This window comes from Lepisma saccharinum, chromosome 8 (assembly GCF_977018435.1).
Source record: "Lepisma saccharinum chromosome 8, izLepSacc3.1, whole genome shotgun sequence".
NCBI lineage: Eukaryota > Metazoa > Arthropoda > Insecta > Zygentoma > Lepismatidae > Lepisma > Lepisma saccharinum.
The window spans coordinates 45,444,889-45,469,272 of NC_139236.1; the positions used below are offsets into that span (position 1 = coordinate 45,444,889).

At 39.6% G+C, this 24,384-nt stretch overlaps 2 protein-coding genes across 2 annotated transcripts in view; one reads left to right on the forward strand and one right to left on the reverse strand.

The window, feature by feature from the left end:
- The window catches only part of LOC145990980 (proton-coupled amino acid transporter 2-like), a 78,221-nt gene that overhangs the window by 49,272 nt on the left and 4,565 nt on the right, over nt 1-24,384 (reverse strand). Inside the window, exons 3-6 of the mRNA XM_083126583.1 lie at nt 19,933-19,998; nt 17,953-18,103; nt 16,463-16,584; nt 8,187-8,271 (exon numbers count right to left, since the gene is read on the reverse strand). Coding sequence (XP_082982709.1) covers nt 8,187-8,271; nt 16,463-16,584; nt 17,953-18,103; nt 19,933-19,998 — 424 coding nt within the window. The remainder of the gene's footprint in view (nt 1-8,186; nt 8,272-16,462; nt 16,585-17,952; nt 18,104-19,932; nt 19,999-24,384) is intronic.
- LOC145990981 (proton-coupled amino acid transporter-like protein acs) overlaps nt 17,347-24,384 on the forward strand; it is a 149,839-nt gene continuing 142,801 nt past the window's right edge. The window contains exon 1 of the mRNA XM_083126586.1: nt 17,347-17,592. The gene's annotated coding sequence lies outside the window, so the exon portion shown is untranslated. The remainder of the gene's footprint in view (nt 17,593-24,384) is intronic.

Sequence of the window (24,384 nt, forward strand, 5' to 3'; positions counted from 1 at the left end):
TTGTTTTGAGAAAAAGGAGCGCCCACATTTGATAGACAATTTGGCGCAGGAATTGATCATGTAGCCTAATGTATTTAAATTTTATATATATATATATATATATATATATATATATTAAAGAAACTTTGAATACGTACACAATTTAGCATTAACATGTTGCATACGTATTTTCTTATTTTACGTTGCTCCATGTTCCATATGTGTAAAATATATGTTGTACATGGAAGTTATACGTGTCATATGTACAAAAAGAATAATGTTCGTCATGCATATTCTGTCTTTCAAAAATACAGTTTGTATGCTTGTTTTCCATTATTAGCTTATATAAAATTGAACTTGTTGGAAAAATATTTCAAATCATTTGTTGAAACTCAAATGCTTTAGCACCGACTTCTACCCCCTTTTGCATGATTTACGACAATAATAACATATTTAATGCTACTATTATTACTACCACTACCACCACTATAGTACTGTAATTATTATTTGCACGTTTGTCCTGGTACTTGACTCCAGATAAAAATTTGTGGTTTCGCCTCTGCCCACAAAGAACACTCATGCCCAGGCTTGAACCTGAAACCCCTGGCTTCGTAGTGTGTTATGTAACCATCCCAATATGCAGTTCGACTAGTGAAAGATGTAGGACGCAGCTTACTGTCTCAAATTATTATCAGACACGGTGAAAATGTGATAGTGTTTCACATTTATTATTTCGGTTAGAAAGCGATAAAATTTGTATTTTGATACAGGTTACACTAAGCATCTTATGGAGTGTAAATATCAATTTCAAATCTTATGAATTATTTCTCTATGCAAACGCATCAAATATGATAAGCAACATGGGTATGTGTTATGATATCCATTTTATAAAGGAAAAGTTAAGTTTCAACCCTTACTGTTTGCATGATATCGTTTCTACAGCATGTTATATATTGCTCTCAGAATTTTAAAGGGCAGTAAAAATTAATGCCATTTGCAACTGTGAAGCTATCAATGGTATTGCATACATTAAGGACAGAAGATGCCATATTTCGATTGCTTGTAACATCGAAAGAAGAATTAGACAAGCAAATAGTGACTGAGAAGAGTTGCTTGCCTTGATGTCCTGTACACACTGTGAAAGTTGCCTGTGTTATTAGGCGGCACCCTATGAATATAGGTTCAAGAAAATGACAAGTAGAAAAATGCTGCAGTGAAATAAATACGATTGATTGATTGAATTGGTGTTTTAAGTCCACTTATGCACAGTAAGACTAATCGGGACTGGACCTACAGTTTTAAAGTGAGATCCGAACCACTATGTACCTCCAGCGGGTATCGAACCCGGGACCCCTTGATTACAAGGCAACGACTCTACCACTGCGCCATCGGGGAGGCCCTAAATACGATTGAAAATCTCTCAAATTATAATCTATTTACATTGTGTGTGTTGTAGACGTTGTCTGTTAAAGTACCTCAGGCACAACCTAATTTTTTGACAAATTATTATGTCAACTCTTCTTGTAAGGAGTGGATTCTCCTAATTTTATTCATTCTATCTTAAGCCATTCTGTGACTGGCAGAAATCAGTATCAGCATAAAAAAAACCCTGATATTTGGGGTTTGTACGCTTCTGCTCAAAAAGTGGTGACGATAAGCGGCCCAGAGACCTCGTGCCGCGGAAATGGGGTAAGCGAAGGAGGTCTCTTATATCGTTCGGTTTCGTACCATAGTCATTAAGGAAGGTATTTTTCATAATGTAAAGAGGATACAACATTTCCCTCTATAAAACTTGATATGAAATATTAATGATGACACTGTAATCCAAGAAGCCATTGATCAATCAAGGGATTCCTATTTGATTGTCGGGTGTCAAACACATGTATTTCAACAACACAATATTTTGCAAAATGGTTAACGTAACCAGTAGGCAAACATTGTCTGTAGTGAAGCAAATAGAATCCGTGGTGGAGTAAGGGACCCATGTTTTAATGTTTTAGCAAGTAGGCCTACAACAAATGTATTACAAATTTTTACACAATTCATCAAAGTCTAGATAATATGTAACCATTATTATTTAATTAATTCGATTTTTCTTGCATAACACAACACAATGGTGTTGTTGGATTTTCGTTAGATTCCTTTTTGCATAAAAATCTTGCATACTGGAAACTAGAGGGGAAACATTATGAAGCACGATTTATAAATGACTTCCTTAATCAGTTCTGCGGAGAAGCTCGAAGCTGTTGGTAGACATTAATCGTCTATTAACATTATTGACCTGTAAATATAAAGTAGATACAGTCCCGATTAGCCTATTTATGTTACACTTTATCTTTGTATTCTTTGGTAGTCCAAAAGGTTATTATCGAAATATTGTTATTTGATGTTGCTCGAACTTTTTTTATTTGTTGGAGTTTCAAGATAACATCCCTTTCTTGTTACTTATTACTTTTGGAGGAGGTGGGGGGCAAGTGTCTCTCTGTACCTTGCTATAACTGTCAATACAACACAATATATTAAAAATTTGCCCCCTCTAGGATTGACTTCGCCCCCCCCCCCTAGTTCCTGGCTACGGGCCTGATAGTAATTGTATGGGTGCACAATCACTGAGGCTACTGATACCCGTAATGCAATAGAGACTCAAGTACATTATAAGCTAATTTCATCAGCTGACAAGCTGGATTGGTAAGAATCATTATTCTTAACCCCTCAAGGCGGAACGACGTACAAGTGTACGTTCGCAAAATTCTGTGTTAATTGCGGTTCGACGTTCACGTGCATATGTTCGCTGCATGGTTGACTCCAAACTGCGGTTATATGCCATCTATTGGCTGTAGACAAAAACTATTTTACCAGTTTACCAGAAAGGTGTGAGTTTTTACTGCCATCTAGACGGAAATAATAAAACTACTTGCACAACGTTGTTTTTGTTAGTCAAACATCAGCAATGGCTAAGTTGTCCCAACACTTCCAACTGGTGCGTTGCTGAAGAATACCGCAGAAAGACCAAATTGCATATTTTCGGCAATGAAACTCCCCTGCAAATATATGGTAATTTTTCAAGTAGTGACAAGTGTTAGTTTTCGTCATAAGTTCAATACATTAGTGAAGTGGTCAGCGTCGTCTTCTCTGATGATACCAGAAGTCATATTTATGTTTTGTTATTTAACGTCGCATTTCTTCTACTTTTGGCCAATGAGGATGAGGGATGATGAGATTAAATTAGTGTTAGGATACTCATAATGAACACACATGTCCAGGCCCAAACCCGGAACTTCGATGTAGAGAGATCTAAAGCTGACTACTTAACATGTTCAGCCACCGAGTCAGCGCCAGAAGTCATTGGTTCGAATCTTGGGTGACAGTTTTCATTGTGGTTGTTGCTTTATCTTATCATCAATCCATCCTCATCATCAAGTTTAACCTAGAGAGTTAGGAAAGCAACGTAAAGTAGCCGAAGAAGTCAAGGAGCATTTAAAACAAAAATAATAAAAAAATAAAGCAAGTGCAGTTATCACGGAATATTTTAATGTTCACACAAAGCATAACAGTAATTTATATGCGTATATTATGTTTAATATAAGCATTTGAAATTAGGGCGTATTAGTAATTAGTAATTTATATGTGTTCCGGAAACCACAATTTGTTTTTCAAAATGCAATAAATGCATCGTAAGTTAATATTCAGAAAATAACTATGTGAAAAATATCAATTACAAAGTGTTTGAAACATTTTCGTTTTTAAAAGACTGCTTGAATTAGAAAATAATATACCGAAAATACATATGCAAGATACATAATATGTATAACGTATGCATGTATGCATATGTGTACGTCTGTGCGCTTATTTGAAGTCGATGTCATTTCTCCCACATATTCATACTTAACCCTCCACATGAGGTACATATCTTTTAACAAGGGCGCCCGTAAGGAGGTCCAAAGGAGGCTCCTGGACTAACTCCTTAAAAAATCGTAGGGGAGAGTCGTACAGTACCGGCCGTCCTACAGTATCGGCCAATTGCTAGTTCGGACATTTGACGCCACATAGCAGTAGTTCACGGGAGTAGGAGGGAAGGGTATGTATTCGTGTGCCCTATAGTTCGGGGTCACCCGCTTTCAGGCAGTATTGTGAGAGCTGTGCCTGTGTTACTGTGAAGAGTCAAGTGGCTGCGTGAGAGAAGTTATTTCTAGGGCCCTTGTATTCATGTTCGAGGCAAGTTTGATTTTATTGTCGGATTCAATTTATCGGTATTCTATAAGGAAACGAGAACCAGTAAATAGTTTAGCAAATTGATTAAAAACAACGTGTAATCGGAACTTTTGTTACCACCTAATGATCGTACGGTATCGGCCAGCGAAGTGTCGTCCAGTATCGGCCACACAGAATTTCGTACGCATCTACTACAGTCCTGCTTGCTTTTGTTTTCAGAGTAAGATGGCAGACGAGGAGGGCAACAAAAGAAGTAAATGGACTGAAGAGGCCATGAAAGCGGCGGTAAATGAGATAATGACAAACAAAATTACAGCAAGACAAGCAGCTAGTATACCGGGTGTCCGAATTGAAACGCCCTAATTTCAAATGCTTATATTAAACATAATATACAGGCAAGAACAGTGTGGAAGGTGGTACATGCTAGCTTAGCTGTGGAAATTTTAAATAGGTAATGAATAGTTAGGATTCGTTTATTTTGTATCGTTCCAGGTGGTGAAAAGTGAAACATATCTTGATATGTTAAACAATTTTGTGTTCCCTCAGATAACACATCGACACCAAAACCTGCTTTTCCAGCAGAATGGAGCACCTCCACACTGGCATTTGGCAGTCCGGAACAAATTGAATGAGGAATTCCCTTAAAAATGGATTGCGAGAGGTGATCCAATTTATTGGCCACCCCGGTCTCCTGACATTACTACCCTGGATTTCTTCCTGTGGGGGTATGTTAAGGACATGGTCTATGCAACAAAAGTGACAACTGTGGAACAGCTTCGTGAGAGGATTCGCGGTGCTATTGAGATAGTTACGCCATAGATGCTGCAGGCAACCTGGAGAGAAATTGAGTATCGCCTCCATGCCACTCGTGGGGCACACATAGAAATGTACTGATTGCACAGACAAAACTTGTCACGTGCCAGTTTCACACGACACAATGAAGGTTGAAAGGAGGAATGGTTTCTCGGAATCGACGATAGATGGCAGCACGCCATATAAAGAAGAGCAGAGCTCATTGTACAAAGTAGGAGCGGAGAACACGGATTATATATATTATAGTAAATTGAGAAATATATAAAAGAAGAGTTCAAATACTATAATAGAAGTAAATAGAATGATGTATATAGTAATTTAAGAGAATTAAGAATATAGCCGCATATGAAACGTTTAGGAAATTTATTAAGCGAGCAAATGAATTCAGAAATGTATCTCAATTTCTTTTTGATTCTCTGACGAGGAGAACATCGTCAGCTTTTGCATTTGTCCGTTCCCCGGTGGCGCTGTGGTCAATTAGACGCCCCGAAGCACTTTACCGTTGCGCTTCTTTTTTAGTCGCACTGGGCCATTGGCAGCGCTTGTTATTAGCGATCCTGGTTATTCCCCTTTGGTCGTTACATAGGAGGTGGCGCTAGTGTCAGTTTAGTCGACCCTACTCCTATATATAAGTATAGCTTGTATCGTTTGCCAAAGAAACCGGGAAAGGGAAAGAAAACATATATAGGGCATAAAGAAAAGGAAGCGAGACGACGCAACTAGATTTCTTATATATAGAAGAAATAAAAAAAGAAGTCTTTTCCATAATCAAAAGAAGAAGAAGCCTATTCGATAATCAAAAGGAAAAGAAGAAGAAGCTTTTTCCATAATAAAAGAAGAAAAGAAGAAGAAGCCTTTTCCATAATCAAAGAAGAAAAGAAGAAGAAGCCTTTTCCATAATTAAAGAAGAAGAAGCTTATTTCTATAATCAAAAGAAGAAAAGAAGAAAAAGCCTTTTCCATAGTCAAAGAAGAAGAAGCCTATTCTATAATCAAGAGAGAGAAGAAGAATAAGCCTTTCCATAATTACGAAGAGAAAGAAGAAGAAGATTTCCTTTCAAGAAGAATCTAACCGACGTAAATTTTCGATATATTTCAATGTCGCTATATATATTTTTTTCTCTGTATTTTGTATAGTTCTCAGAATATAGATCCGCATTTAACTATATCCTCTTGGCTATAAAACGCTTTCTTATTTGGAATTCTCAAATAAAGAACCTATCCCCCTGAGATTAAGATATCTGTAGCCGTGGTAAATAGCATGTAAGTACGTACCCACAAGGGGCGTAGCAAACTTCATACTTATGTGTATTCATTGTTGTATAAATCTTTGGAATGCATTAAATACGTGCGGTACTACAGTCGGTTAAAATTAGGGGGTTTCAATTCGGACACCCTGTATTTTGTTTACCAAGAAGCACGTTAGAAGATTGATTGAGAGCAATTCAACGTGGTATGGATGTGAACCTGATACCTCAGATGGGCAGATTTAAGAAGACGTTTGATGACGAAATGGAAAAGCAACTACTTTCGTATATGAAAGACTTGGACAATAAGTTTATGCCCCTCAGTAAGTAAGAAGACAAAGAAGACAACTGTAGAAACTGCACAGTGCATAATTTGTCTCGAGTCCTTTGAGGAAGATTGGGTTCAGTGTACCGATTGTGGAGTTTGGCACATGTTGAATGTGTAAACCATTAAAATATTTTGTATTTTTGTGACTATTGTAAAAATGTGATTTGAACTCTGTTTTAACGGACTTCATTTCCACATTTGTTAACTACCATAACTTTGTACATATAGTTCACAGTTTCTTCATAAAACTGAAGCATTTATCAATAGTTACCACCACCTAAAATTAAAATATTGACTGGCCGATACTGGATGACAATTTCTCCACTCATTGTAAATCCAGCTTTTCGTTTTTTAATATTGTAGTTCTGACAACATTTCAGAGAAATTAAACCCGTGTTCCTTAAAGTATGCATTGAGGTATCATATTACTATATTCAAACCAACTATCTCCTAATCCTTTATCAGTTATAATCAATAAGCTTAAGTTGGCCGGTACTGTACGACTCTCCCCTATACTTATTCTTACCTCCCATTATTTGTATCTGTAATCTGTTCTGATGAGGCTAAGCAGATAGGAAGGGAGAAGAGAGGACTAGTAAGGAAGTGGAAGGAGATCAATGAAATAGAGAAGAAAGGAGAAGAAGACACAATGAACTGGAATGGGGGACTGAAGATAAACAAAGAATGGAAGAAGGTGTTAGAAAGAGTGGAAAGAAGAAGAACGAAAGAGGAGAAATGAAGGATGAGGAATGAAGAAAGAAAGAAGAACGTGAGATAAAGAGTCCAACCACTTTCCAGATGAAAGGAAAAGTTTATCCAAATTGCCTGTTAGTTGAAAGTACAGTTGACAAGGGAAGGCCACCTGCTGGATTTCTAATAATCTTGTGCCTGGAGGGGAGTGATTTCTGTGTGCATATATATCGTCCTGTTTTATACCTTTCTTCATTTGTACTGGGTACAGAGTCTGAAGAAGACCTTGCTAGAAGGTTGAAACGTTACGTTTAGTTTATATTTTAAAATAAAATAAATTTTCTGCCTTGGTCAGCATATTGAGTTTTTCATATCATGGAAACAAGGCTTAATGGTGCTATAACTTTTTGTATCATATCTCTTTCCATATTTTCTGTCTCGTTTTGCCTCATTTTCTTGTTTATCCCCCCTTTCTTAATGGCGATCTTCTTTATTTCTATTCCTTTCTCTATCTCTCTCTCTCTCTCTCACTTCTTTTTCCATTTGCTATCTTCTCTTCTTTACTTCTTTTCCTCTTCTACTTGCTTTCTCCCTCACACTTTTCTTTTTTCTCGCTCTTTCTTCTCTCTCTTGCTTCTTTTCTTCTTTTCTCTTTCTATCTCTCTCTTTCTCACTTGCTCCTTTCTTTCTTTCTTTCTCTCATTCTCTCTTTTCTTTATGCTGTATTTTTCCTCTCACTAAAACATTTTTTATCCCAATGACACATAAATGACATCAATATGATCCACTTAAGGACACAATTTTTCGATTTGAACCCCCTTCCCTGGCCTAGAAAACTTATTGCGGGCGCCCATGTCCCTACCTTGAAATGAAGATAAATTAAATAATAAATTACGATAATTAATAATATCGTCTTACCTGCTTGAGAGCATGGGAAGAGTAGTTTATATAAAGAGCGCACACTCCGAACATTGACAAACCAAGTAAAAACTTAGCAATGAGGCTGAAAATAAATAGCTCAATTTAGATCATAATCTCCAATTACTTTTGACTTGTTGCAAGTAATACAAGTAAGATACCCCTAAAAGTTGAAGCACATGTACTATTTGACGTAAGCTAATAAAAGAACAAAATGGTGAATGATATAATAACGGTATCTTGAAATGAACAATAGCTATTATGCTTGCCTCAATGCAATGTTTACAAGAATTAATCCTGATGTTCGAAACCGTGTCTTTCCGTTTTGCCGAATGGCCCAGAGGCGTATTATATCAGATTTCCCACCCAAGTGAAATTTTCGGCGAAAGGGGAATTCCCGTTTCGCAGAATATTTTGTAGGGAGAGGATTTCCCTTCCGCTGGGAAATTTCATGTGTAAACAATTTAAGAACTTATCAAAATGTTACATGGAAAAATATACCTAGAAGAAGGACGTATTCATAACTTCTGTGGATCTGGAGAAAAGATCAGATAGAATGAAATGGATGAAACTTACAGAGATATTGAAAGGTTTGGTGTAGATTGGAAAGAGGGCGTACATGAGACAATGTGTTAAACTGAGAGTAGAAGAAATGACAGATGGAAGTGGAAATGCTGGAAGACATCTAGAGAAGGAAAATACATTTGCTGGGACACTGACTAAGAAGGAACTACCTGCTAAAAGACTCACTGAAAGTGATTAATACTTACGATTCACTTTCATCAGCCAATGAAAATGTGAAATGAGTTTCTGACTTGGTTGAAATTATTTTTCACTTCAGTCCCTGAAATTTTACATCGAAGGGAAATTTTCCCTCCCTTCAAAATATTCAGCAAAAGGAGACTGGGCAAAACGGGAATTCCATTTTTGCCGAAAATTTTGCTTAGGTGAGATATTTGTCTTAGGGGCGGGATTCGGTGAAATGGGAATAAATCGTTCAACCATTAGCACCCATTACAAGTTGACCCATTTCTTTCTTTAATGTGAATTATACATAAATATATGACTTATATTCATGGAAAGGTAGTGCGGAACAGGGGATTAAATCTTCCCTCGAATTGTATCATAGAATTTCAAATATTATTTTCGAACGTGACGTAGAAATATGAAAACAGTTTGTTTATTAAGGCTCGGCTGGACCTGTGGCCAATGCCAGGGCGTCTGGTTTCGAATTTTACTCTCCTATCATTAAACGGCTATGATATTCTAAAAATCTGAAAAAATTACATATGCTTAGATTTCCTTCTAGAGCATTCGGGTGAATTTTCGTGTGATTTGCTTTCGGTGTAGTCTAGATATTATCAATAGTTTTAAGAAAACGTAGCCATGAAAGCGAAGGCAAACCACGTAAAGATTCACGTGAATGCTCTAGAAGGAATTCTAAGCAGTTATAAAGAAAAGAGATGGAAATTCGAAAACAGACAGGCCAAGCCAAGCCAAGCCAAGCCAAGCCAAGCCAAGCCAAGCCAAGCCAAGCCTTAATTACAGCAAATAAGGATTAATTATGTTCCTTTTTAAAAGAATCGTCACTAAATTAATAAGACGTTAGAGGCGGTTTTCATAAGAGATACAAAAGCATTCTTATAGAAATAACTATAATTTATTTTTAAAATTAATTAATTATTTTATTAGGTATTATAAGCAGCCTGTGTAATTTAATGCATTAAAATTTAAATAAAACTAAATAATTGCGGTAAAAGTGATATAATATAAACTATTCTGTATAGGCTATGTGTATACATATGTAAGTGGAAAGAGGTATACCACATTTCATAAGAAAAGTATTATATGAGATGTGCTTCCTCTCTTGATAGTGGTCGTACTAGTAAGTGACTGAGAGAAAGATACATAAATACATACATACATGGGCGTATATATAATTCACGTAAAGGGAGGGGGGATTCAACTTTTGGTATGGTTAGCATTGCTATATTTCATAAGTGAAAATCCGGGACACTGCTGACCGGAAGCTTGTTGGGGAGAGGGGGGGCAGGGGGGAGTGGTGGACCCAACAAAATTGTGTGTATGTACATATCCATTATCATATTCTTTACACTTCTTAAAAATACAAAACCGAAATCCACTTCGAAGTATATCATTAATCTTGCAATTCTTTTCGGTGTCATAATGAACTAAGCTGCTATCTCACAGTGTCAACACTTTATTTGAGAACTGCGGACTTGACAGTGCGGGCACCCAGCCACTGACTGTTTACAGTGAACAGCTTACTAAGCAATGGAAGAGATTTGCAACTGAAATTCAGTGTTGCTGGCAGACGTCGGCGCTATCATGAAGTTTGAACTTGCAGCATCTTCTTGTAACACGATAACTCTTGTATTAATTGTAGCTTTCCTGGCGACATGATTCGAACAAGTGTTCTCGGGTTACCAGCCAGGTTAAATTTGAGTTGGCTTCCAACGTTTCGAGGGCATACATTGTTCTCATCTTCAGGAAGGATCTACAATCAGAATTTACACACCTCAGAACCAGTCTACAGCAGAATGGGTACCACATCAGAGATATCAACAGGGCGATCAACAAGGCAGTTTCACTTCAGCGGAGACCAAGCACGGATAACAGTGTGGCCCTTAGAAGGGCCGATCCTTCACAGGCAAGAGCAGCCGAACATGAGGACGAGGCCCTTACAAGGACAGATACTGCACCGCCCAGCCCGTCTACCAGTAGCAACACAGGACAGGAACGCCCTACTGAAACAGTTTTACCATTCATAGGACACTCCTCCGAGAAGTTAAGCAGAATTCTAGCCAGGTACGGGGTGAAGATCATTCACAGACCGCTACTGAAAACCAAGGCCCACTTCGGTCTGTCAAAGATGACCTGGAACTTCGTATTCCAGGAGTATAGCCTACCGAATACTTTGCGAGTGTGGGACACCATACATAGGCCAAACGGGACGCACTATTGAGCAGCGGCGGAATGGACATCAACGTAATATCCAATTAATCCAACCGGAAAAGTCAGGACTTGCGGAACACAGCATCACCGAGGGACATAGAATTTTATTTGCCGACACCAAAATAATAGTCAAATGTGCCGGTTACTGGGACCGACGGGTAAAGGAAGCCATAGCCATATCACGGAAAGCACCAATCTGAACAGGGACGTGGAACTCCAGCTCAGTCACGCCTGGAACCCACTCCTCCGTATAGACAAGACACCAACCAATGAGAACACCAGGATCCAGAGAGAACCAATAGGAAGACAGAATCCAAACTCCGCCACATTATAGTCATGTATTTTAACCTACACTGGTCTCCACTACTAGGACCTGATGGGCTCGTGGTTGCAAGCGCCGGGTCTGCACATGCTCCCTATCTTAGGAAAGAACGGAATGTCTGACTGGGTGTTCTTTCCAGAGCATCTGGTCTGGCCGGGTGTTCTTTCCAGAGCATCTGGTCTGGCCGGTCGTTCTTCTTAGAACGTCCGGCGCCATATTGGAAAGTGCAATAGTCTACGGCAACTGTCTTAACGAGATCGTTGTCTAGGGAACATGACCGAACGAGTACCAGACACCAACGGCGTAGCGGAACGAACTCAACCCTCTTAACCAGGCCCGTGGGATGTATGCAAAGACTACTGCAGCGAGCATCGCATGGGTTGGATGGCAGACGGGCGAGCTCAGCGACTGACCGGCGACTCCCTGGAGATGAGACCGAGCACGACGACGCACCGGGACTACATTTCGCTACAGTAGACGCGGCGGCGAGCAGAGACGGCGGAGGAAGGGAACGGCTAGATCTTCGAGAAGCGGCTACCTGAACCTCTCCACAAGGGGGGGTGCTCCTGACAGAGACCTCGAAATGACCCTCGGGACCCCTGGGGGGAGATACCTTTCCCAACGGCTGGAAGGAATGAGGTGGGGACGCCACGCAAAGGGTTTTGTGGGTCTTTCCCTGCGCCGGGTTACAACCACCTCTGAACGGAAAGCCAACGGGATGGGGGAAGGCCTCCCAGGATCCCGGGGTTCGGACTGGGGAATTTGGATGGAGCCCCGCAGCCTGCAAGGGGACGCTACGGAGCCTGGTTGCGGATAAACATGCAGGTGGATACCTTGCGTTGTAAGACCAAGCCTGCATGCCAGCGACTGAGCCCCGACATTCTGTCGGCACGCCGGGCCGTGCCTCTCGGCCGAATGACCACTCTTGACTAGGGACGCTGACGAGTGGTGGAACCATCCAAGGCTGGCCCTTGGATTTGCGTATGACCCACTCGGAAGCCGAGCGAAACCAGGAAGTTGGGGATCGAGGGAGGCTCGGCCCTCGCTCCGGCGGAGAGCGTTGGTGGTCCTTAGAAGGGCCGTTTTCGGTTCAACTGAGAACCACACGGAGGGAGATCGGCCGAAATATCTGCCTGCGAGAGACGAAGGGGAGGAGGAACCGACGTTCGCGATCCTGCTGAGACTATACTGCGGGGCCTGGTACTGGTTACGATCGGGCTGTAATAAGTCGTGAGCACTAGGAGGTTATCTAGGGGGGTTGGCCAACTATATGCAATATAGCAAACAGCTCGTGAGCCAGAGTCAGTTTTATTATCAGGCTCCAATGTTGGTCAAGGCAGAGGAACGTGCGCCGGGGAGCCCTCCCTGGCTGTTGATCGTGGGTAGGTGCGGAAGCCGGGACACCTCTGCGGACCTCCTGTCTAGAGCGGATGGTGAAGGGGATCGGAGTGTCTGGTCGGGAACGGAGCCCGGCGTCCTCTTGCTGTCGATTAACGGGGTACGCATATCCAGACAGACTCCGACCAAGACTCCTCTTGCTACGACGCAGACGCCTATCATAATTCATACCATATTAATTAATTAACTTAGAATCACACTAAAATTCAAAATTAAAAAGTGCAAATTACCACTTCCCACTAACAACCCCTAGTTTGATCAAAATCAATAACTCTCTTCTTAGGTTCCAAATTCCTCCAAATTTATTAAAAATCTTACACTTGCTGTCCCATAACAACCCATACCCTGGCACAAAATTAAAATACACATGTCATACCTTAAGTACTTAAAATTGATTGGTTGGTTTTTTACTGCCCCGCAGGCAGGTTTTTTCTCCATCATACGTTATAAACTTTTTTCTTCTTTTTTCTTCGCATTTTCTGCAACTTCCTTCCTTTTCCTTCTTCTCAATTATACCACCCGAAAAGTGCCGAAATGCAGAAGTCGGAGATTACAACTCACACTAGGTGTGCTTTCCATGTAGTTTACACTCTAACCGCATGAAGCATGCTACACACAAGGAGGGCGCCCTAGAGCTCTACTGTACCCGCCTCACGGGTGGTCGGGTTCAAGAGTGGCTGCCATTATATCGCAACGCCGTTAGATAAGGCTGGGCCCCACTTAATACGGCGGAGAACTTTGGGGGCCGTATTAATAATAATAATACACTACTGGTGCATGCCTGCATGAATGTTGGCCTACTCAAAGGGGCCACATCCAGCGCTAAATCTGGATTTGACTCTCCGAGAAGGGCTATCCCCTGGCTCAAACCAAACCCGGCCGCCTTAATTAGCCTTACGGGGCAAAGTTAAGACCCTAGGCGAGGTTAAAGCTGGAAAGGAATATTTGCCGGTTGACTCAGGTCGGGCGCCACTCACCCTGAAGATAAGAGCAATGTATGCGCTCGAAACGTTGAAAGCCGACTCCATTTTAACCTGGCTGGTAACCCGAGAATACCTGTTCGAACTCTTGTATTATCGAGAGAGAGCGGTTCAATGTTCAGATCGATTGTTTAGTAAAATGAACATTTTAATATTTCGCATTTAAATATAAATAAAGTTCAGGAAAGTATAGTCTTCATCATTTCTTCTTTCCCGCTCAATTCCAGGACATTTGTACATCCCGATGAAACTATTCGGAACACCAGGACGAATTATATCATCCCGGGATTATCCCGGAAAATCCGGGACGTACAGCATGTCTAGGTATGTTCAGGCTATCAGAATCCAATCTATCAACCAGGACATCCAACATTTTGACACACTGTTCCAATGAATAAGTGGTAGCCATTTCACATTTTTGGAATAATTTGTTGCAATTGTGCAACGTATTGACTGTGTTCAGAGAAACGTGAGTTCAATCCTACTACAAAATGGTTATAAAATGGACAATAATGGTTTAGTTTGTAATATTCTCTTGTGCTCTCAGCTGGTGCATTGTTGTTCCTCCTATTTCACGACTGAGTGTTCTAGGTCTCTTCATTCTTTTTATCATAGTCTCTCAGTAGTTCCTCTGCTTTGGAATACATTTCATTAAGTTCTCAGAACTCTCTCTTAGATTTTTTTTTAAAAAAATATCTTGACATGTTCACAATATTTAACAGTCCACCTTTTGAAGTGCCCGTTGCACTGCATAAAGCAATTTAATTAGAACAAGTACAAGTTTTATGAACAAACGGATAAAACAGGTAATCTGGTAATTTTACTGAACCATAGGGGGAGTTGCACCCCTTGAATCCCCCTTAAATACGTCCATGGACACATACATATATATACAGTATACATATATATTTTTTCCTAAACTTTCTGTCATCAGTTTCTTGTACGTATTGTCATGGCTATAGTATATTTCATATTCCCCTGACGACAGGTTTATACTAATGGTAATATATTTATTTTGTCTCTCTAGTAATTGTATTTTATGAGGAGTAATCTTAACATAGTTTACTTTCCATACTCTCGTGCCTTGTGCACAACTTTTTAGAAATACTATATATAATGCGATGATTAAAAATCGAATAATTGTTGGATATCTTGGAGGAGAAAGCAGATCGGCTTAGAGAGTAGGGGCAGACGGAGAGACAGACAGAGAGATAAACAGGCAGAGAGGGAGGGAGAAGGTGAGGCAAAGGGGAAAGACAAAGAGAGATAAAGCGAGGGAGATGAGAATCGAAATAATGAAAGGTAGATAAAGAGGTGAGCGAATGAAAGGGAGATAGGAAGAGAAACAGACTGAGCTAGGGAGAGATTAAGGGTGAACAAAGGATAAAGAAAATAAAGGGAAAAGAGATGGGGAATCACAAACAGCGCCGATCTCAACAGTGTTTCAAAAGCAAGAGATCCCGTCGCAGTAGCACTGACACAGAAAATTCCACGCAGATAAAGCAGCAATAGGCAAAAATCGAGCAAAACCAGGCCTGGCTCGGTAGCTCAGTTGATAGAGCAATGACATCGTATGCCAGAGAAACGAGTTGAGCCTGCATTTTACGCTGAAATTTCTAGATAGAAAAAGATAGATAGACATAGAAATAGAGAGAGAGAGAGAGAGAGAGAGAGAGAGAGAGAGAGAAGAGAGAGAGAGAGAGAGAGAGAGAAAGAGGGAGGAAAAGAATGGGAAAGAGATAAGGAGAACAAATATAGAAAAAAATATAAACATTTCATTCGCAGCAAAAATTTAATCCGATCATTCTTCAGGACCCCCCAGACTTTTCTCCTCCAGTTGTGGGAGTTTCAAGGGGGGAAAGCAGTGTTGATGTTTGTCCAGTCGTATATACAGTGGGATTCATGAGAAATTGTCCATGACTATTTTCATAATATTTTTTCTTACATCCTACAGTGTTCTTAAACTATGAATTCTTATGTATGCTGGTGCAGAAGTTGTCAACAGCCTGTTTTCAGTTTTCTTTTAATTCTTGAAGTTCTTATTGGGTCAAATAAAGCGCACGAACATGGTGATGGATAATTTGCACGGTAATCCTCATGGATCCCACTGTACACGACACCTTTTGCTGCCAACATGCACCCTTCGCTCTCATTTCAGGGAGAGGCAGGGAATCGGAGACCCATTCGCTTGCTACCCGGCGGCAACCATTAGGCTTCGCCGTGCCTGACTTTGTTGAGTGTGCCATGTGTTTAGAAAAATACTCCAAACGAAAAATTTGGCAACGGAGAATACCACGAGAATTTCCCTCACCACGGCAACTGGACCAAACGGATTGGTTCAACGGTTCATGTGACCTTCCCTGGCTTTCGACATAAAATACAAAAATAGAATTTTGAAGTTTGTTTTTTCGCCGAACAGGAAGGAAGTTTTTTTTTAGCAGGAAGTTTATATTGCTGATTGCACATGTAGACTGAAAAAGACAAAATGTATGTCATAATTCAAGAGAATGATATTCATTGTGAAACATAGGATAGTTTTCGGTTGCATTCTTAACAAGTTAACAGCTAATTTATTGATAAAATAGTGATTTATATCCTACCTTCCTTGTCTGCCGTATCTGTTCAATACTCTTGAACCGCATATAAGGCTGCTTCTTACCACTTCATGAAACAACATTCGAGGTTCGTGCATCTTTAGTCGCAGTTTTTTACTGCTTGTGACCTTCAATGCAAATAGAAACATTCTTAAATATTAGGAAATGATCTCAACAGGACAAATGTGTGAGTTGGTGTAAATGTAAAAAGCAGGATTAATATATTGACTACAACTTCTAAATTTTGAAAATTTGTTCATGCTTCGAGCAAAGAAATGCTTCGAGTGGAAAGACTCGGAAACTTGTAACGTTGGCAGCAAGTGAGTATTTAATTTCGGTGCAAAGATATAACACAATGTTTTCCCAGCTTGACATGTAAAATACGCATTTCCTATATCGATAAAGGTTATAAACCGTTGACGCATCAAAAACGTAATGTCAATATATTGTCATATTAACTTTTTTGGGAAAGAACACAACATATGCTGACCAAAGCAGTCAATAATTTCCTTTTGCAAAATTTCTGAAAGAAAGGAAAGCATTGAGTGCTTCAAATGAGAGAGAGATCTTTATACTGCCAACAGCTTCAAGCATTCTATCTAATTTGTACAATGGTGAAGGCACTAGCGACATCTGGTATCGTTTGGAACTACGAAAGTTATAAATGGCCATCTTCCTTTCAGGCGAAACGCTCCGAGTGTTGAAAGCAACATCAGGTGTAATAAAAGCAACTAGCCTACACAAAGACTGCTCACTAACAATTACTTTCGTCAACAAGCTCGCCAATTTGCTTAAACCGTACAGATTGACGTAATGGATTCGCACGCGAACGAATTTTGTTCGGTTATGCCGTAAAAATGAGCGAAGCACAGTGGAGAGATTGAACAAATGGATAGTAGAATGTTTGACTAGTGGTGTGAAACGACCAGTCATGCTGACATTAGATTTTATTTTCTATGTGCCTCTGTTAGCAACGTAGGAAATAATTGAAGTGCATTTGAAATGGACGTGAACGACCAATTGACTGTTCCTAGTGGGAACAACCAAGATAAGAAGTTCATCATAGCGTGACGAAGTCTAATTCATTCTGTCCTTATGAGTTTTCGTGAAGGAACCAGTTTGAGAGTCATAGTAAGGTAACGTACAGAGATTTTGTTTTATATTTTCTTAAGGGTGATTGGTATTTTACTGGGATTATTTGCATGTGAAAGCAGACATGAATTATACGTAATTCAACTGTTCTAGCAAGGACATAGGCGTCTTTTCTTTTACGAATCCGGATCTTTAGCACATTAACATGTCGTAGGCACTTAAGAAAAGGTTCTTATTGTACGTTCATTGAACATGATACTTGTTTTCGAATCATGTAAATATTGCTTTTAATTTGTAATTTTACACAAAAAATGATGCAAGTACCTTTATAGTAACTTGGTTCAATTATGTTAATACGAAAATTTGTGAATTTCATACAGAAACATAAGTAAATAAGAACTTACTAACATATGGCAGGTGATAGAACAAACTGTGGCGAGCAATACACAAAAGACAGGACCCACAGCTAAGCCAAGGAGACTCATCACAAAAGGCATTTCTAACAACGAAATTCCACAAACGAAGTTTATCAGCAGCACCAGGGCGTGGATAGGCCTGAAACAAATATTTTTGTACAGTTTAAGCTGAAACAATGACGTGTATGCGTGCTTAGGCAAGGTTTAAAAGCCGGACTCGTGAATACATGGTACGTGCACACAACGGCAAAATAAACAATAGGCGAATTGTCCATCACCATTTTCAGGTGGTCTGTATTGCACAATATAATAATGAATTGAAAAAAAGGCGTCAATAAGCAGAGGGCAATAGTCCAGGGGCATATGTCAATATTTATATAGTCCGTGGATTTTTGAATGAAGGGAATATATGACTACAGGTAATATGTTGCTAGTGTTTTACACAGTAACGTACTACCAGGTGCTTTGCCCGCAATTGTGGCAGAAGGCCTGTGAGACGTCATAAATCCAAGATGGCTACCGCTTCATGCACTAACTAAGAAAATCCATCATAACTCCTTTAATAGTGCTTTTTGGATTTTTTTATACATACATGTTTTGTTCAGAATTGACAAAGGAAGAAAAATTGATTGTTACAGTTTTTTCCATATCTCGCACTGTTATGGAGATATATCTAGTGAAACTATTTCGTGCCCTTTTCTGCAAGGATTCTATGCATATTTTACACTTTACTTGACATTCTGGCATATAAAGGGGGAAAATTACTGCCTGTGATATTTTGTTGATGCCTACTATTGTGGCGTATTGCCTGTGTGACATCATACATCCAATTGTCACCATTACTCCTAAAGGAGTTATGGAGATAGGGTCGTTTTTGTTTGTTAATGTCTGCAGAGGCAGCCATCTTGGATGTATGATGTCACACAGGCAATACGCCACAATAGTAGGCATCAACAAAATATCACAGGCAGTAATTTTCCCCCTTTATATGCCAGAATGTCAAGTAAAGTGTAAAATATGCATAGAATCCTTGCAGAAAAGGGCACGAAATAGTTTCACTAGATATATCTCCCTCCATAACAGTGCGAGATATGGAAAAAACTGTAAAAATCAATTTTTTCTTCTTTTTCAATTCTGAACAAAACATGTATCTATAAAAAATTCCAAAAACCACTATTAAAGAAGTTATGATGGATTTTCTTCGTTAATGCATGAAGCGGTAGCCATCTTGGATTTATGACATCACACAGGCCTTCTGCCACAATTGCGGGCAAAGCACCTGGTAGTACGTTATTGTGTACCACACTAGCAACATATTACCGGTAGTCATATATTCCCTTCTTTCAAAAACCCAAGGGATTACAAACATCCCTGGACTACAATGACTGTTTCACACCAAACATAATTTCATTCCTTATAGCAACATAGGACGTAGAATAAAAAGTAATAAAAATAGTGGACAATTTCCCTACCGTTATCTTTGCCGCTGACTGTACAACGTAGCATTTAATAAAACAAAGTCATATCCACCTACTGTAACGGAATATCATTAGTTTCAGAATCCATCTGCACACTACTGAGATTTAGAAGCCATAATGACATCAGTGCTCGAGGTGGAAATTCCTAGCTGAGGGGATGTTATATGTCAACACGGAGGCAATGCAGCAAGTGCGGGGATGTAAATTATCCTAACTGGGGTGGGGGATTATGAAAAATGTCTTTACTGGGGGAATATTATCCCTCACTTCGAGCACTGCATCATATGGCAGGGTACTTTTTTAAAAACACGTTTCATTGTATTCTACAAAAACGTAGATTCTCAGGTGCCTGAAGCGGCGCACTATGCTTGGAAACAACTTATCCCTGAAAAGTCTACATACTCAAAACGTTTCACATTGCAAAGACGAAAAGTTTTCAATATTCTATAAAAGCATGATTCTTATAGAAAATGTTGATTTTCCTACTCACCTAAGTCCACCTTTTGTTTCTTTGTAGCATGGAATTCCAAAAGCTTCCTCATTTAACAGATTTTTCCTGCCAATTAAATGAGACAAAATTTATTCCAGGAATTTTTGTGTTCTGACAATATAACTGGTGATAAGAATTATGATTATCGTGGATATTTAATTAATTGAAACGTACATGTATACTCTGTCCCAGGTATCTGTGGAGCAGACAAATGAAAGCAAGTCCTCTGCGCAAGTAGTGACTCGAGAGGGCTCGACAAATGAACGCGTTAGACGGACGGGACGTGAGTGCATGGAGGAGAAACGCGGCTGCAGCTACCAGCAGTTTGCAGCAGCGCGCACTGGTTTGCGCCACCCGCTCACTCTCTCCCCGTCTCTACCGTTAAACGCGGAGTTGCTCCACAAATTCCTGGGACGTAGTGAAATGACATTGTTATGAAGATATTAGCCTATTCAGTGAAAAATCATAACTATTTGATGCAGTGAAGCATTTACGTATATAGATGATCCGATTACATTTCAGCAAAAGGAGAAGTTTTGTAAAGATGTTACAGGATATCTTTGTCCTCCTTCGTGGCCGTGCGGTATAACTCTAAGGCGCTGTGCTTTGGGCTCCGACGGTATGGGTTCGAGTCCGCTTGGGTTCAGCCTCTGGGTTTTCGGCCTGTGTATAGGACCAGTGGCAACCCACGATCGTGAGGAAATTGGGGAGCTACGAGTGAGTAGCGTAATCCGGTCTCTGAAATCTCCTATAACGGCTGAGAATTCGACCTACTGACCCCACGTCACCCCATTACCGGTTGACGATCTCCACACCTCTAGGTAGGATTGTGGGAGGGAGACTGGCAGTCGGGAGATAGGCCAAGGCCCTTACGGCCTGTAGATCCACGGGTTATTTATTATTATTATTACAGGATGTATTTTGCCTTGACATATAATTTTCATCTTAGGTGCAGGGTCAATGACGCGGCCAGAAATTTCGTAAAGGGATATTGTGTTCTTTTTAAAGAAGTCAGTCCTCTATTTTACCATTATTTACTGTGCCTGATTTTCTTTTCCTACTTATGGGCGTGCCACTACTATAGAACACATTTTTTCCGGTAACGATTCCGAATGTTAATGATTTTTCGCAAGTTTTATGGGAGTATTACGAAGTGCTTTAGAATACTGGAAACGATTGTGGAAGGAAGTTCGAAGCTTGAAGAAACTAATTAACACAGTTAAAAGCTTCACAAAGTATTATATACTGGAGAAATTATGATTTGAAAAGTAGCTTTAGTAAGCATCTGCGCTTTGCTTTTCGGTCGCCTCATCCACCCAGTTCTGGCAGATATTTGTGCGAGTCTCAAAGGAAATTTCGGGCTTGAGACCATAAGACCAATGAGTCACCATTACGTGATCAGATGTTGAAAGCATTTATGAACGTTATTTTAATGGTAAGAGCCCTAGATCTGACCCATCTAATCTAACAACGAAAGCATTTAGGGATATTTTATTAATGTCTAGAGCCCTAAAGCAGGGACGGCGACAGGGGTGGGCACGGGTGGGCAAGCGCCCACCCAAAAATTCCTGTGCCCACCCGATTGCCCACCCAATCAAATTCAATAAGTACATATACTTGGAGACAGCTATATGAATGTTTCGATATTTTATTTGTGAATATTATCTATGCTAGAAATGTTCACATATTGTCAACCCATAAAAAGACAATTTTGTCATTTGAAAGTGAAAGCAGCTACTAGAGCTATTGAAACAAAAACTGTGATCAAATGAATACTTCCATGATTAAAAGCAGTTAGTAGGCTTAGGAGGCTCAAAATTATGCAGGGTAAGATCAAGATTAGATCAGAATTTAGGGTGAACTTGAGGACTGCAGCTCCAGGCCTCCACATACGTATATAAATCCCAGCCTGGGGATGGTTAAAATAATCTCCAAGTAAACAAATAAAAACATCATCTTAGCTTTACTTCCTCCGGCAACACTATTGTTTATTTCGACTTTTTAATTATTATTTTTAGAAAAATTTAATCACGAAGACTTAGATGGGCAGGCCATGTGACACGAATGGCAGAGGAAAGAATAGTTTACAGGATTCTTGTTGGGAAAGCTGATGGTATGAGACCAGTGGGAAGGCCAAGACAAGGATGGAGGGATAACGTTGAGATGGACCTAAAAGAAATCGGCAAGGATGGGAAAGATTGGATTGATCTTGCCCCGAATAGGGGCAGATTGAAGGCTTGTGTTGCTGCAGCCATAAACCTTTGGGTTTAAGTATGCTAGAGAGTATAATATAGTTTTAATTAGCTCTGCATTGAAATTCCAGAAGTGTCCCTTTTCATATTTTATTACAATTTTTATATACCTGTTATCTTCAAATATCAATATGCTATGGGAAATATCAACTTCATATTCATTCTACTAATAAGAAGGAATCACAATAATTACTACAATACTGAAGTGAATAAATTTTAATAAACCAGTTATGTATGAAAAAAGCTACAGAATTATTCAATTATCTACTAATGAGTGGCTTATCCTATTTAGAAATCCTCGCCCCACACATAAATTTGGCCACATTAATCAACCGAAAATATCAACAGAATCTGTACACGCAGCTGAAGTAAAGAAAAAAGTTATGTCACGAAGTATCCAGAAGACGATTTTGTTAGTTTGTTTTAAAGCCCACTTTTATGCTCAGATAGGCTAATCGGGACTAAACCTACAGTTTACCGTGTAGTCCGAACCAGTGCGCATTGTGCTTCCACCAGAGGAGGGGGGGAGTCGAACACAGGACTTCTTCATTATAATGCGACAGCGTTATGCCATTGGGGAAAAGTATACAGAAAGAACTCGCACCAAACGTGGCATGTTATCACCACAGAAGATGCGTCCATTTTAAGAGGGTGATTGCCTGAGACAAATATTTGAGACTTTCGGAAAACAACGTCAATGTTCACGGAATTAGCTGCCTTGATCCATTAATGAAACGCTGTGCAATTGAAAGTACTACCTCAACTTTCTAAGAGCTATGGGCTAATGAAACTCCATTTTTGGAAGAGTAAGCTGTGGTTGATTTGTTTTATTTAAAGTCATTTTTCTGCTAATTTTGATAATGACGACGATAAGGTTCAATGGTGATTAGATGAAAGTAACGAAGGGGCGAAAACAAACACATGCTGACACTCAAAATACAAACCCTCATAAATTATTACTTTGACAGTGGTTCCAAATGCTAGGGACTCGTTGCCCTGAAAGAACAAATTTCCAGGGTATGCTGCACAGGGTAGAGGTTGACATTCTAGTGTGTTCGAAATGGTCACACCATACAACCCAAGTCATCTATGAAAAATAGATGAATTATTACTGGCACGGTGATCAACTTCGATGAATTCCTTGTGTCCTAAATAATTTTGTCACCTCAAAAAATATGTTCATGTAACCATACGTGTATTGCTTCTCCCGAAAACGAATATCAACTTAGCTAATAATCTCTTCAATTCTGAACAAATTTTTCAATATTAATTGTTTATTACTTATGAGTGATACTTGTGAAAATAGCCTTTCATTAGCCTAGGAATACTTCATAAACAATGAACAAAGGAGGAGCGGGAAGTGGGGGATACAGTTCCCCCGCCACGTTTTGCCACTTTTTGCCCCCCCCCCCCCCACTATGGCCTCTTTATGCTAAACCTTTTCTACCAAGAAAAAGTATATTGTCCTTGCCTCTCAAATGTTGGCACCCGATCGCCGCTACTACAAACATTCAGATAGATTTGTCAGTTGTACAAACCTTGTAAGCTAAGAAAAGTGACCCCAAGGAGTAAGAAAACTCTTTCAGTCAAAAACTTATACGATGAAAATACTATGCTCAGGAACATGCATTTAAATTTCGAGAAACTTCACGATTGTCTACCATCACACTTTCTATCATTGTCGCCGAATACATAAAATCAAGTATGTGCCTTGTATTTGCAACACAAGCTTAAACCTAATTCACATTTATTTCACTGTATTAACATGCATGAAAGAATGTGACTGATTAGAATGTATGGCTGCGCATGGGTAAACACTTCCTTGAAATAATTGTGCCCATCAGAGACAAAGCGAAAGGAAATGAAATAAGATGCGACAATAGATTAAAAAAGATAAAGAGAAAAACAAGAAAAGGAAAGGGAAAATAAGTAAGAGGAAATTCGGGAGTTGTAGAGAGAGGGGGATACATACGTCTTACATACACATATATACTATATATGGTCTTACATTTATACTGCCCACCCTAATCTATCAATAAGGAGCTTCTGCCCACCCGGTCGAAAATTTCTGGCGCCGCCCCTGCCCTAAAGCTAAATTCAATCAAGGGGGACGCCAATGGGTTCCTATGGAAATTAAATTTTTGTACTTGAAATTCGCTAAATTTCTTGAATCCCATGTTAAAACCGTTTAACTATAAGC